General features: G+C 38.0%; 1 protein-coding gene across 1 annotated transcript in view; it reads left to right on the top strand.

Moving 5' to 3' along the window:
* The first annotated feature begins 341 nt into the window (after positions 1-341).
* The window catches only part of WDR36 (WD repeat domain 36), a 56,672-nt gene continuing 40,686 nt past the window's right edge, over positions 342-16,327 (top strand). The window contains exons 1-4 of the mRNA XM_060761889.2: positions 342-618; positions 12,923-12,950; positions 13,897-13,997; positions 16,148-16,265. Coding sequence (XP_060617872.2) covers positions 460-618; positions 12,923-12,950; positions 13,897-13,997; positions 16,148-16,265 — 406 coding nt within the window. The 5' untranslated portion in view covers positions 342-459. The remainder of the gene's footprint in view (positions 619-12,922; positions 12,951-13,896; positions 13,998-16,147; positions 16,266-16,327) is intronic.

Below are 16,327 nucleotides of genomic sequence, written 5' to 3'. Positions count from 1 at the left end.
ATATTTTAATGAGTGTATATGTTTTTTATGGCTGTAAACCAAGCTGAGTCCCTCAATGAGGTTGAGAAGCTCGGTATAGAAAACTGAAATAAAATAAATAATATTATTATGGCTCATTGATATGGAAACATAGGAGCTGTAGGGAAGGAAGGAAGGAAGGAAGGAAGGAAGGAAGGAAGGAAGGAAGGAAGGAAGGAAGGAAGGAAGGAAGGAAGGAAGGAAGGAAGGAAGGAAGACAGAGACCTTCCTTAAACATTTTCACCAAAGCGGAACTAAGCCTGCGGGAAACGTGGTCCGACGGACTGCTTTGGCGAGCGCACCGGAAGCGTGCTTGGGCGGTAAGCGTCCGCCGGAAGTCAATGCCCGGGAGCCCCTCAGCCGCAGCGTGACTCGTGCGAGGAGTTCCTTTGAGGAGTGAGGCGGTCGGACCCCTGGCTGGGCCTTTCCTGAGGCGAGCCGATGGCGCTGGAGGGCGGCAGCGGGCAGAGTGCGCTCCTGGCGGGCTTCCGGGCTCTGGGCCTGTACTCCAACCACTTGCCGCACGTGCTCCGCTTCCACCGCCGCCACCGCGAGTTCTACTTGGCCGTCGCAGTAGGAAGCAGTTTCCATACTTACAACGTGAGTTGCCCTCGGCCCAGCAGAGAGGCTAACTTGGAAACCGGACAGGGCTCCTGTGGTCCCTTCAGCAGGCCTGGTTTCGTCACCCAGCTTTGTGGGGTGTGCCTTCGAATGAATCTTGAAGTTTGATATATTGATTTATCGTGTCAGAAGCGAATTGAGAATACAGTTATAATGTATGGCAGTGTGGACTTCAAAGCAGATATTGTGGATTATCTGTCTTGATATAGAATCATAGAATCAAAAAGTTGGAAGAGACCTCATGGACCATCCAGTCCAACCCCCTGCCAAGAAGCAGGAATGTTGCATTCAAATCACCCTGGGTTATATGGCTGTGTGGAAATGCCCTCATTCTTCTGTGTACCCAGGAGGGAGTTTCCCATCCAGTATCAGCCAGTGATTGAGATTATTTTATTTATTTACTATTTCTACCCCGCTCTATCTCACCCTGGAGAGGACTTGGAGCGGCTTCCAGTTTTGTGACATTCAAACGTTGTTGTTATTGTTCATTCGTTCAGTCATTTCCAACTCTTCTTGACCTCATGGACCAGCCCACGCCAGAGCTCCCTATCGCCTGTCACCTCACCCAGCTCATTTAGAGCAGTCACTTCAAGGATGCCATCCATCCATCTTGCCCTTGGTCAGCCCCTCTTCCCTTTTCCTTCCACTTTCCCCAGCATAATTGTCTTCTCTAAGCTTTCCTGTCTCCTCATGATGTGGCCAAAGTACTTCAACTTTGTCTCTAATATCTTTCCCTCCAATGAGAAGTCAGCTTTATTTCCTTCTGGTCAAGACTGTAAATTGCACTCAATTGGAGTGAATTATTAATGCATTTAAAAGAGCCACGGCAGTAAAATTTAATTCCTGAGCTATTTTGGATATTTTATAAGAAACTGCTTTTAGTCTGAGGCCCAACCAAAATCCTATGCATTTGTTGTTTATTTGTTCAGTCACTTCCAACTCTTCATGACCTCATGGACCAGCTCACGTGAGAGCTCCCTGTCGGCCATCCCCACCCTAATCTTCAAGGTCAAGCCAGTCACTTCAAGGATACCATCCATCCATCCTGCCCTTGGTCGGCCTCTCTTCCTTTTTCCTTCCATTTTCCCCAGCATCATTATCTTCTCTAAGCTTTCCTGTCTCCTCATGATGTGGCCAAAGTACTTCAACTTTGTCGCTAATATCCTTCCCTCCAATGAGAAGTCAGGCTTTATTTCCTTAAGTATAAACTGGTTGGATCTTCTCGCAGTCCAAGGCACTCTCAGCACTTTCCTCCAACACCACAGTTCAAAAGCATCTATCTTCCTTCGCTCAGCCTTCCCTATGGTCCAGCTCTCACATCCGTAGATGACTATGTGGAATACCATTGCTTTAATTATGCGGATCTTTGTTGCCAATGTGATGTCTCTACTCTTCACTGTTTTATCGAGATTGGTCATTGCTTTCCTCCCAAGAAGTAAGCGTCTCCTGATTTCCAGGCTGCAGTCTGCATCTGCAGTAATCTTTGCACCTAGAAATACAAGCATACAATACACAACACATTAAACGTTAAAATCAAATAAAATATATAAATAACAATTAAAAACTGTTTAAAGATATGGCACCTAATCTCACTATCGATTCCATGGATGTATATTGCACTGTGGTTATGCTACTTTCTGAACACCTGCTTCCACAGCTAGGTTTTGACTTTCTTTCTGAAAACCAGGAGAGACAAGGCTGATCTAATATCATTAGAGAGGGAGTTCCAAAGCTGAGGGGCCAAGACCGAGAAGGCCCTGTCTCTTGTCCACACCTGCGAAGGAGGCAGGATTGAGAGCAGGGCCTCCCCTACAGATCTTAACACCCAAGGTTCCAGGTTTTAGCCTGCCACTTTTGTACTCTCACTTTCTGGGGTGTTCCTGCAAGTTTTTCTATAGATCTTAGGAAGCTGTTTCTTGATTTAAGACGTTGGCATGTTGGCTGATATCCGAATAGAGGATGGGCTAGAGATGCCAATGCCTTGGTGCTTTCATTGTTTGATAAGATTTGTCATGAGGCCGAGAGAGTGTGACTTGTGTGATGAGTAGGGATTTGAACCCTCATCTTTAAAGTATCTTAGTTTAGCCCAATACCACACTGGCTCTTGAAGAATCTGTAGAACAACTCATTTCCAAAAAGAATTCTAAATCCAGGTTTCAAGTACAGGCAGTCCCTTAGTTACAAACATCCAATTTACAGATGATCCATAGATAAGAATGGGGATGAGACAACAGGAAGTGAGAGAAGTCTATCCCTTGCAAGGGAAATACATTCCTGGAAGAGTTATTATCATGGGGGAAAGGTGTATCCACTGAAGTTTGATCACCCCTCCTTGTACCCAACAAGCCATTTTTTAAAAATCCAGTTATCACAGGGACAGAAAGTGAGGCAATATCTTCTGAATAGGGGAACAGACAGCCCAAAAAAAAAACTTCACTGAAAGGTTAACCCATCCATATGCTATCCAAAGCTTATATATGTTTGTGTGGAGGGGGTGGGGTGGATGGAGTTACATTTTAAAAATGTACCTGTTCCGACTTAGAAACCTACAGAACCTATCGTGTTCATAATTTGGGGGCTGACTGTGTTCGGTTTGCAAAAACATAGATCTGAATTTATTGCTGGACTGATATTGTAAAAAGAAAAAGGGGGGTTACGTAGATTCAAGGAGAAAAGGGAAAGACAAAGCAGGAGATGACACAGTAGGCAAACTCTCCTTCTCTGCCATCTTAATGTGCTAGAAATGCTACAGCTACATTTCTAAGCCATTATTAGACTCCCAGGGATTTTACTCTAAGCACAAAGACCTATGTTAACATCATATGGAAGGTGAGATTCATTCATCTCTGCAGATACAGCAATATTTTGTTTCCTTCTGAATGTCATCTATGTAATATATATAAAAAACCTTTTGTGGTACCTTTTTTGTTTGGCTTTCTAATCAGTGTGTTTCCATGACTGAGTGTGGATTCAAACCCTGGGCTCCAGAGTCGCAGTGCAATGTTGAAACTCTTACGCTTTGATAACAATAAAGCATTGCTTTCCTGTTGTTATACACATGGTCTTCAACTAAAATCAAGAGGTCATTGTGAGACTCTGTCCATTTTTTCCAACATCATTTTTAGAATAAAGCAGTATGTTTGTGCCTTGCAATTTCAGCTTTCAGACTGATGTTAAATTATTTCATTCTGATTTACATGTCACTATTCAAGAGGTGTAGGGAATTCAGGAGCCAGAATCTAACCTTAGAATAGTTTCAAATGGTGTCATCCCTCAGGAATAATCTTGATGGAATGATATCTGAACTTGGTGGATGTAGATGGTTGTGAAATTCTAATTCTAACAATGGTGACCTTAATCTGTATACCAGATCCTGACATCTTAGGATTCATATGCACTATAAAATATTGGAGCCTGATGCCACTTTAACTGCCATGACTCAGTGCTATGGAATCGTGAGAATCATACTTTGGTTGGGCACTCTTTGGAAGAGAAGGCTAAAGACATTATGAAAGTATAGTTCCCAGGATTCATAGCACTGAGCCATAGCTGTTAAAGTGGTGTCAAACTGCATTAACTATGTAGTGTTGATGCACCCATATCCAATACTCAAGCCACCACATTGGTTCGGCAACAAGCTCAATCTGCTGAAATCCTCTCTTCTATGCAACCACTATAGGAGATCTTTCCAGTTTTCAGTCTCGAATTCTCCTTTTATCAGGAATGCAATTCCATTACAAAGGTCAAGAATGTGCACACTCTTTGGGTGCATATACACTGTGAAATGAATGTAGCTTCACATGATTCAGTGCTATGGAGTTGTAGTTTTGCATGGTCTTCTACCTTCACTGCCAAAGGGTGCTAGTGCCTCATCAAACCAAAAACAGCCTTGTTCCATAGCATTGAGCCATGGCAACTAAAGTAGTGTCAAACTGCATTTATTCTGCAGCGTAGATGCACCCTAAGTTTTAATGTAGCCCACTGAACAGTCTTGTACTTCCTGCATGGCAAAACTATCAGCAATCAATTGTCTTCTGACATTCTCTATAACAACTTTCCTATGTGCTGAAGCCTTACAATCATAAGAAGCAACACATATACTTTGATGTGACCATTCAGAGGAAAAATCCATTACCTTTTCACACACTGTTGCTGCAGCATTAGTTTTCAGCAGTAATATTCATCATGCCTGGCTTCATACAACAGCTTCAACCTGAAATCATTATGTTCAGTTGAGTTTAGATTTATCTTAGTCATTGTATTAGAATTCACAAGCATTTCAGCATTGTGCAATAAAATATTGTTATTTATTTGTCAGAGGAATTGGCACGCATGCTGGATTAATTGGTAAATTAATTAGGTGCATGAGTTACTTTTTCCCTAAAACTGGGACACATGAGTGAATCGTAACAGGATTCATACAGATACAAATAGTTACAAAAGCATTATATAATGTTAAAATCCAATCAAGAAAATTATAATATTAGAAGTATGAAATTTAAAAGCAATTCAAAAAAATATTAATAAAAAACAGCCTAATCTGGTAAAAGCTCCTTTCTTAGCAGCCAGTACTTTGCCAAAAAGATGTTTGCCTTCTAATAGAAGGGCAACAGTTTATTCTAAATCCACATAAGCAATAATAAATCATACTTACTTTGGGTGCATACACACTGCAGAATTAATCCAGCTCCGTTTTAACTGCCGTGGCTCGGTGCTTTGGAATCCTCGGTGTTGTAGTTTGGTAAGACCCTGGCAGCCTTCAGCAAAGAAGGCTAAATAATTTGTTAAATTACAACTCCTATAATTCCAAACACTGAACAACAACTGTTACTGTGGGGTCAAACTGCAGTGTAGATGCACCCTTAGTTTCCAGTGTTGTTGAAATACAGGATGCATGACTGGTTTCACAGTAAAAACACTTCTTTTTTGTATACATAATTTTTATTGATACCATTTTTTTTACAAAAGTTAAAAAGGAGTTAAGGTAGTGTGGGCAGACAGGAAGGGAGGAGTGTATAATGGGGGGAGAGGAAAAAATGGGTAATAAAATGGGACGGGAAGAAGGGGGAGGAACAAGAAGGAAAAAAGAGAGAAGGGGGGATTTTGTTGACCTCCAGTGTTTTTCATCTTGGTTAAAAAGTCCTTGATTCAGCTTTTGTTCATTTCTACAACAATAGGTGAGTCAAGTTATCCATACTCACTATTCATCTACTATTTTCAATAGCCATTCATCTATTAATTGGATTTATTTAACATTCCAATTTCTTGCATAAATTACTCCGGCTGCTGTAACAAAGTAATTAAATAAAATTTATTTGTTTGTTTTTTCTCTCGCTTCAGTCAGTCATTCCCAACAGAAAGTATTCAGGTTTCAATTGAATTCGTATTTTCAGTATTTTCTGGATTATTTCATGTATATTCTTCCAATAATTGTTTGATATTTTACAGGGCCACTACATGTGATAGAAAGTGCTCACATGTGCTTAGCATTTCCAGCCTTAATCTTGCATATTTTTATAGCATTTCGCCAGTTTTTGAGGGGTTATATACCATTGGTACATCATTTTGTACCAATTTTCTTTCAAGTCATATGCAGGAGTATACTTTAGTTTGTTGTTCCAAATTCTTTCCCACTCTTCCAGCTTGATTGCATTACCAATGTTGGCTGCCCATTCTATCATGCAGTCTTTCACTTGTTCGGTTTCTGTTGACCACTTCAGAAGGGGTTTGTACATTTTGGTAATTGCTTTCTTTTCTATCAAAATTGTTTTATCCCATATGGATTCTTTGTCTGAGAATCCTGTTTCCTTGTCTTTATTATGATATCCTTTCAATTACCTATACTGAAACCATGAAATGTTCTTATATAATTTATTCATTTCTTCTTGAGTTTTTAATATAGAAATTCCATTTTGTTTCTTCAGTGTTTCCTTGTATGTAGGCCATTGAAAACATTTCTGTTGGGTGCTAATATGATTTCTAAAAAATCACTTTTCATCCCACAGTTTTAGGGGAAAATGGGGGTTATTTACACAGTCAGGATTGGGATTTATTTTTTGTCGTGTCAGGAGCATCCTGTTGTGAGAGATGAAATTGATTGGGATGAAATTGGAGGTGTGGTGAGCTATTTGGAGTGCAAGATAGATTGGTGGATGGTTACCTAGTCCACCAATCTTAGTCTGAGCTGTCCCTCAGATACCATGGAGGTCATAAGTAGCATTTTGAGTTGTGCCCACAAACAGTCTGTTGGCAGTGATAGTGTTGTAACAATTCAAAAGCATAATCATGTTAGTCTGATGCATCAATAAGAAAAGAGACTGAGGCAACAAAGCTGGTAATACAACCTTTCGTAGACATGGGGTGCATCTAAGCTGTAAAATTAATGCAGTCTAACACTACTCTTAAATGTCATGGCTTAGTGTTACAGGGTTATGGGAGCTGTAGTTTTACAACTTCTTTAGCTTACTCTACCAAAGAGTGATGATGCCTCACCAAACTATAAATCCCAGGATTCCACAGCATTGAGCCAAGATGATTGAAATGGTGTCAAATTTTATTAATTTTGCAGTGTAGATACAAGTTAAGTCTGCTTCCTCACATTGACAAGGTAGTGTTATATCTAAACAGAGACTACATAGTGTTGAAAGTTTAATTTCCTGATTCTTAATAACATCATTCTGGCAAGTCATGTCTGAGGACCCTTCTACATTTCCCTATATCCCAGGATTTGATCCCAGATTATTTGGCAGTGTAGACTCATATAATCCACTTCAAAGCAGATAATCTGAGATCAGATCTTGGGATATAGAGCAGTGTAGATCTAGCCTGAATTCATCTCAGGGCCCTTCCAGACAGACCCTGTATCCCAGGATCTGATCCCAGGTTTTCTGTTTTTCCCAGATTATCTGGCTGTCCTGACTCATATAAACCAGTTTAAAGCAGAGAACCTGAAATTAGATCTTGGGATAGGATCTGTCTGTAAGGATTCTAGATAGTCTCACTTCTTAAAACTTATCAGACTTATGTCTTAAAAGGGAAACTACCTAATTGTGTAAGAACAATCACTCTAATAGTAGTTAAGTATAATCCTGTTTAATACTGTGCTTATTGGGCAATCTACAGATCTTGCAGTTCAGAGAGACTAATTTTATTCTGAAGAGTGCTATCATTAACTCATAAAACAATTAGGCAGGATTTCAAGTATCAAGGCAGTTTACCTCTTATAAAATTTAATGGCAAAGTGCCCATTTGTTTTACTGAAACTCAACTGTGCTGTCGGGAAGACTTTTCTGACTACCTTTGTACTTGGCTTACGTGCATTGTGACGTGAAAATATGTTAATATCATGTGATAGTGTGAGCTCCCACACGTTGTGGTAACAATATGGAAATCAAGATAATTGGGCAATTTATAGTGTTTGGCATTCATTGCACTTGACTCTGAATCAAGTATCTCTCAAATGCATTGTTAAGTTTTCTGCTCTCTTTTCCACTACTTGTATTTCTTTTGTAGCACAGTCAGTAGATCAATATTACAGTACTTCAGAATTGCTCATACACTTTTTCACCACTAAGTTGACTAATCTTATATACCATATTTCTTTTTAAATATCCAACACATACAAAGAATAGCTTCATTAGAGAAACACATTCCTTATGTTTGTAATTATCGCAGAACCTTGGTAGCAATTACATTCACTCACAAGGGAATCTTGGAAATGTCTTTAGTTATAGGTTACTACTATACAGGAAAGTTATGAATGAAGAAAGCATGGGCAACTTCTCATTTAAGTACCCCAAAAGCCCCATTCCTCAACTCCCGGAAGTTCCTTCATTCAGCCTCCAAGCCTTCCTGTCTGAGCTGGTTTGTGTTATCAGGCTCTTTCCCATACAGGACTCCATATGTTTTCATTCTATTTTCATTCCTTGACCTTGGCTGTGAACTCATGGCATGGAGCTTTTCTGATATTTTGAATTATAATGTTCCTGTTATGTGATTGCATTTTTTTTAAAGGAGCCTTTTTCCTGAAGGAAGCAAAAGGCTTTAAACATATTGACTTGGGTCCCAATTAACAATATTTCAGCGGGAATACTATACTTCCCTCAATGAAGTTCAAGGAACAGAATGGGAGATGCAGTTTTCAGCAATTCTCCCTGCGGTCCTGAGGAACAGTTCCAGAAAACTGAAGGGGCATGTTCAGTAGTGTAGGGAAGTGGTTCCCAAACTCTAGGGTTCTGCAGCAGCATCATAGAGGTTCCAAGAAAAAATCTTAAAAATCCAATTTAAAACGGATTTTAAAATAAAACCACATGAGGCCAACTATTTGATTTATAGTCTAATAGCTATCTTGTATTACAACTATTTCTATCAGATATGTAGTTACTGTTTTTGCATTTTATTTGCCATCTGAACAAGAGTGATTTACACATAGTTGATTTTTCATTTTGAGTCCACATTTCTTCAAATTTTTTATTGTACAGGTTTTGACATGAAAGACATTTGGGATATTGGACCGGGCTGTGGCGCAGCTAGTTAGTAGCCAGCTGCATTAAATCACTACTGACCGAGAAGTCATGAGTTCAAAGCCAGCCGAGTCAGTCTATTTATTTATTTATTTATTATTCGAACGTATATGCCGCCACTCTCCTGGGGCTTGGAGCGGCTTCCAAGAATGGCTAAAATCTAACAAAATTTAAAAACAAGTAAGCTCCCATCCATTAATAGTATAGCTTGCTGTTGACCTATGCAGCTGGAAAGACAGTTGAATCTGTCAAGTAGGAAATTTAGGTACCGCAGAATGCGTAAGAATGGGGAAGTACTCCATCAAAGATTCGGTGTCACAAGTGGACGGTGAAGTGACAGCTCTCCCTGTGGCAAGAGTCGAGCATACCCTCATAAAGCCAGAAAGCTGGAATGTTAAATTGCCTCTGTGTCTGTCTATATATGTTGTATGTGTATGGAATTGTATGTTTGCCATGTATATGTGCGTTGTAATCTGCCCTGAGTCCCCTGCAGGGTGAGGAGGACAGAATATAAATACTGTAAATAAATAAATAATAAATAAATACTGGGGTATTGTTAATAAAATATCGAGAGTAATATTTACTCAAACCTTGACATTGTACAGAAAATTTAAAAAAAATTAGGGATAGAGTTAGGGTTCCATGGAAAATAAAGATCCTCTGAAGTGTTCCATGACTGAAATAGTTTGGGAACTGCTGGTGTTTAGGGGTTGACATAGGGAAGGGGATGGAAATTACAATTTAATAAATGATTTGATCATTCACTCTTCCATTTAGAGTGTTAAGATATAAGTTGCTGTGTTTTCCTCCATAAATATATTTTGAAGCTTTTTTTTTTCCTAGGGAAGACCTCATGAGCATTTGTAAAGCCATCTAGCCTGGGGTTGTCACCTTATCTTCTAGCAGTCAGCGACACAATTTAAAAGTCATTTAGAAAGTGGTAATGAGAAATCATGCTTTCTCACTGACTGAAATCTTGTTGATGCCTTATGCCTAAGTAAAGTGGGATTAGACCTGTGTGTATTATTTTATAGAGGAAGTGGAAATAATAGGGCTCAGATGCTAAATGCAACTATTCATTGACTTGTAGGTGCAAAAAAGAACTATAACAGTCATCAGTGCACTCTCAAAATTGTGACAGGAAGAGACATAACTTCACTCCCTGGCACCCTTTTGAGACATACTGAAGAGGGAAATTGAGGTATTTTACCTGTAGACTTTCTCAGAATAATGACAAAAATAATGACCTCTTCCTATAGTCATTTCGGGAATGGCAAAATACATTAAGGTGCCTTCTTCAACGCTTGGTAAACCTGTAGACTGGTACAACCTTTTGGGGAAAAGGTAATCAAGGATGTATCCAGCGTATCTGATGTATTCCTTTTATTTGCATTTACATCTGTATACCACCTTTACACAAAACAAATATTTTTTTAAAAAAGAGAAAATAGTGATAGAAGATAATGTGGATACTTAGGTTAGTAAGGTTGTCCAAAGTACTCTGGAAGTTAGAATATTTTTTGTATTATTTCAGAGTAAAAAGTATTGAAAATTATTTCCATTTGTGAGTGGGAGACTTTGTGGGACAAGTGAGGGGCTTCAGGGGCTACAAAAATGGGCCCCAGATACTTCCCTTTGCTGACCAGGTAGAACAAACGATTGTTCCCAAAAGATCCAAATAATGAAAGGGAAATATAAGACAAGAGTATGTGTGCAATGTGTCCAGCAGGGAAACAAATTAATGAGGAGAAAATAAAAAAGACGATTGAACCATTAAGGCACACTGAAGAGCTACAGAAGTGCAAATTGAGTTTTCTTTTCCTGAAATGCTTAGGACCAGAAGTTTTTTGGATTTTGGGCTTTTCAGATTTTGGGATACATATATTTGCATGTACATAATGAATGATGGATGGGGAAAGGAGCTTAGCCACTTATCTAGTATCTGAATCTAAAAAAAATAGATAGGGTTCTCAAATAAAAACATCTGACTTATATATGACTCCTAATTACAAATGGGGGTGAAACAGCAGGAAGTAAGAGGAGCTTTTTTCCCTAGGAAGGGAAATCCATTCCTGAGAATTCTCATGGGAAAAAGGTGTTTCCACTGAAGCAATATCACCAGTCCTTGTTTCCACAACATCCCAAACTTTTCAAAATGCAATTTTCACAGGGACAGAAAGTGAGGTGAAATCTTCTGAATGAGGAGCATAAACAGCAAAACAAACACCACAGGGTGTTAACCTTCCCCTATGCTATCCAAAACAAGCAACGAGTGAAGTTGCGTCTCTTCCTGTCACGATTTTGAGAGTGCACGGATGACTGTTATAGTTCTTTTTTGTACCTACAAGTCAATGAATAGTTGCAGTTAGCATCCCAACCCAAAACAAACACCACAGCTATTTTGCTATCCAAAACAAACAAGGAAAATTGGTTGGAGTTAAACTTAAAAAGTGTACCTGTTCCGGCTTATTTATTTATTTACTATATTTATACCCCGCTCTTCTTGCCCTGAAGGGGACTCAGGGGGCTTACAAACTACAACAAAAAATTCAATGCCACACCGTGCACATAACAATGAACATACCATATAAAATTCTAAAACTTAAAACAGTAATACAGATTAAAAGCCTATAAAGTGCTGCGTCATGATTTCCAAACTTCATAGTTTCCCCATAGATTTTATACAGACTCCTAGGTTAGAATGATATAGTAACTAGGGTTTTTTGGCAGTTCTCAGAGAAATGAATTGGCAAACCACCTCTGAATATTCCCTGCCTAAGAATACCCAATAAATGAAGTTGCCATAAACTGATAGTCAACTGGAATGCACGTACACTAATAAAGTGTGAAGATTTTCTGTAACAAGCACAATTTATTTCAAGTTTATTTGTGCTTTTTGCTAAGAAGGTGCAGTTTATGAAGTACAGTATCTGAAAAATGATTGACACAAAGTTGTATTTCTGAAAATACTCATGTAACTTTTCAGTAATTGGCACTTTGTAATCACACCCAAGATTTACAATGATATATTAATTGTTTATTATTTATAACTAAAACTTGTGGTCTTTGAGACAAAGTATAATCCACAAAGCAGGAGAAGCAACAAGATGATTCTAGGATCATTTCTAGCCTTTTTCTTTTTTGGTTATTTTGCTACTAGAATTCTAAGTAAATTTGATTAGTCATCCACTTACAGCAACGTTTGCTCTGCAATTAATTATACTCTTTCTAACAGCAGCATCTCAAGATGTACATCTAATTCATTCACTGTTTTATGGAGTGTTTTATGCAGTGTTTTCCTCCCCACCTTCTCTATGTAAATATGTGATGGAAGTCATTTGAATACTCTTTTGGTGGACTGTGTAATTTAACAAAGCATTATTACATTTATAGGGTAATCCGTAGTATTTCACTCATGCACAATCATTTGGTCTAACAACAACAACAACAACAACAACAATAAATTTATTGCCTGTGTGAAGTAGCTCAGAGGTGCTGTAGGGAGAATTCTAGCTCCTACCCAGAAGATTTACAAGAGCTGTAAATCAGAAAAATAACTATGGGGAAAAAATAAATTTTACTCATGACATTTTCCAGAGCAATTTCCTGCTTGAGACATTCCCCTGACATTTCTGGGTGTTTAACAGCTACACAAGTTAAAGAAATAAATAGTAAGTGCTATGTTTTTAAACAATGTTGTTCAGTAGATGCTGTCTTAATACTTTTAATAGGCTTGCTGCTAAAATATCTTTTTATTGCAGGTAAAGAAGCTGGGCATAGTTGCTGTTAGTAAGTATGCAGTCATATATCAGTTCAAATGGTGTGGGATTTTGCTTGTTTTTTTCTGTATAAATTCTAAGATGCAACTAATACAGTTTATGAAATGCCGTCACAAAGTGACTTATTTAAACAAATGTACAATAGAAATAGATTATCAGTTTGCTGTACTCTATAGAAATAAATATGAGCACTGTAATTAAAAGCATGGATTTTAATATTGGATAAAAAGAACTCAATTTTCAATTAATTAATTTCCTTATTGGGAGTTTCTGGATTTTAAAACAGTCAGCACCGTATCTGTGGATAACAGTCATTTGTCATTTACCACACATAGTTCTTAGATTCTTTGAAATCTAGAAATTGTTAGATAGTACTGTGGTTCATTTTTATAAATCTCCCTTCAAGGTTCTGTTATTGAATTTGGTGGCACTTTATACAAACTTTATTTCCATGCTTCTTGCAGAATCTCTCCACCTAAGTCTGTTTTCCTTTGCTAAGATGTGACCATTTTATAGTCCATAAACTGGAGTCTAGGAAAACAAGATTTTTTTCTAAGTGATACTTTTTTTACAGTGTTTTGCAAATAAAATGAACATTTTGTATAATAAATCAAAGAGGAAGAATATAAATACGATAATAATAGCAACATTGTGCACTTTTTATTAGCCTGCACAGTGTGATGCATTTCTAAAGATGACATGTTCCACCACGGATGATTAGGATTTGATATTTCAAAGGAAAATTCGGTTTTCACCCACCACATTAGAGTCTAGCCTGGTTTAAATTTAAAGTTCTTGTTCTGATTTTTAAAGTGCTTAATAAGACATGTCAGTTAGATTTTTCGGGTGTAAGTTAGGTTCCAAAGAATGACTGTGTGGATGCAAATTTAGAGGTATGTAGTTGTGCAAGCAGAAGGTACTTATTTGTTTTTGTTTATTTTCCCTTTATCTTTTAGGCAATGCTTTGCCAGAGAATATTACATGTTTGGCAGCGGACAGAATGTTGGTCTTTGCATCCTGTGGTAGCCTCCTCCATGCTTTTGCTCGCAACAAAGAGGTTTGTGCTCTTATTAAACAATGTGGAATGATTTGGATCATATCCTAAAACCTTTTGTGGTTAACAAAATTATGTAAGTGGTACCCAAGCTTTGGTTTAGATAATCTTAATAGTACACCATCCAACAAAATCCCACCTTAAATATATATACTATTTTTTTCTTCAATTTCAAGATGCCATTAATTGTGAGGTGTACCCAAATTTCAATACCACCAACAACAAAAATATACACCTGTGATTCTAAAAACACATCCCATTTTAGAGATGTTTATATAAGAAAAAAAAGTCTTAGAATTGAAGAAATAAAGCAAGGAAACTTCTTAGATGCTATTTATTAACTTACAGAAAATATAATAATAATTTTATTTCTTACCCACCTCTTCTCGTGGTGGGTTATAACATAGCTAGAAACACATAGCCATCATAAATATTCCATAAAATAAACATATTAAAACCTATTTCTACAAAAAAAATATTAAAATACACAGAACAAAGATTAAAACACAAGACATGTGTTTGAAATTCATGATTAAAAGTATATAATCAGTATTGTTCTATCTGAATAGGTTTCTGCTAAATCCCCCAATGGCTGACTGATGGGCAGCTGGGGAGGCAGTATAGGCCAATTTTTCACCCATATATCCTCCCACCCCATCCCAAAGGAAACTACAAAGGAAACAGGGGTTAGTTCTGGTTCTGTTTTGGGAGAGTTTGGTTTTTTTTTTTTTAGAGTAATTCTACATGTTTGATACTATACATCATGTCTGAAGTTAAGAGTGGCTATTGCTTACTGTTGGACTTCCCTCTACAATTTTTGGACAGGTGCAGAAGTGAGTTTATAAAATGTCTTGAGAGGCACATGCAGTCCCAGTTTGTTCATTCTGAGAATAATATAAATTAAAAGAATATGATATCACTATATTTATTAATTGAAAATTGTTGTTTTGCTGTATGTTTTCTTTGTGGTGCTAGAATATTTCAAAAACTTACATTTTTTCAAATAGGTTTAACTGTAAAAGGTAAAGGTAAAGGTTTCCCCTTGACATGGAGTCTAGTCGAGTCCGTCTCTGGGTGTGTGTTGGGGGGTGCTCACCTCCATTTTTTCGCTGAAGAGCTAGCGTTATCCGTAGACGCCTCCAAGGTCATGTGGCCGGCATGACTGCATGGAGCGCCATTACTTTTCCACCAAAGCAGTACCTATTGATCTTCTCACATTTGCATATTTTTGAATGGCTAGAAACTGGGTCTAACAATGGGCGCTCCCCCGTCCCACAGATTTGAACTGCCAACCTTCCAGTCAGCAAGTTTTTCAACTTAGCAATTTAAACCACTGTGTTTAACTGTAATTATTCCTAAAATGATTGGAAAAGCTTGATCCATAGCTTTTAAAATTATGCATCTGGAAGGGTAGCCTTGTTTTACTGGTTGCCTTTATATTACAGTTGTTCTCACTCTCCATGAGGAGTTATTGGGGAGTCAAGAGGTTTCTGGCCAAGGCATACAATTCAAAAGTGGTTTTCTGACAAAGGAGATCCTTTTTTGATGCCACTTATTCCAATAGCTGCTGGTATGCACACCAGACTTTAAATTTGCTCTATAGTTGAAGGGTCGTCCAGTTTCATTTTTGGACAGTGCTGCAACCAGAGAAACAAAATAAGATGAAAAAACATGCCTCCTCCAAAACCACGGGACTAAAAGATGCAACATAACTGGTAAATTCCCTTCTCTCCAGAGTTTTAGTGGATTTTTTATTGTGGAGAACAAGGCAGTTTTACAACCCTTCTAAATCGCTTTGAGTTTGTCAAAAAGTAATGAGATATATTTCAGCCCTCCAGGGCTCAGAACAGGTCAAGAAATTCCCCACTCTCATATATATACCTCTGATCAGTACTCAACCCTAAGAAAGAAGAGCATGGTGGTTTGACCCTGCATTTGTACTGGGTCCCAGATGTGCTAGGAAAGTCAAGAGCTTGCTCCCTTCCCCTCAATAGAATGATCACCCCTGAATTTATGTTTGATTTTTAAAAATGGATACAATTAGAATGCTATATAGGTAATATTATGATTCTTGAATCCAGTACAGATGTCTTAACACTAATTATTTCCTGAATGTGACATTATTAATCTGATGAAAGTATTTTGATTTGTAGGTTGTTCATACTTACAAAGGACACAAGGCAGATGTTCATCTTGTGATGCCATTTGGAGATCATGTAATCTCTGTTGATCGTGATAATGTTCTTATCATTTGGGATGTGCAGTCAGAAGGTGAGTCTTGACACTTTGACACTGAATGACTAGTAAAAACATGAAATATTTATAGTGGGCAT

The sequence above is a fragment of the Anolis sagrei genome, chromosome 2, assembly GCF_037176765.1.
Source record: "Anolis sagrei isolate rAnoSag1 chromosome 2, rAnoSag1.mat, whole genome shotgun sequence".
Taxonomy (NCBI): domain Eukaryota; kingdom Metazoa; phylum Chordata; class Lepidosauria; order Squamata; family Dactyloidae; genus Anolis; species Anolis sagrei.
This window is presented reverse-complemented; position numbering and strand designations above follow the sequence as displayed.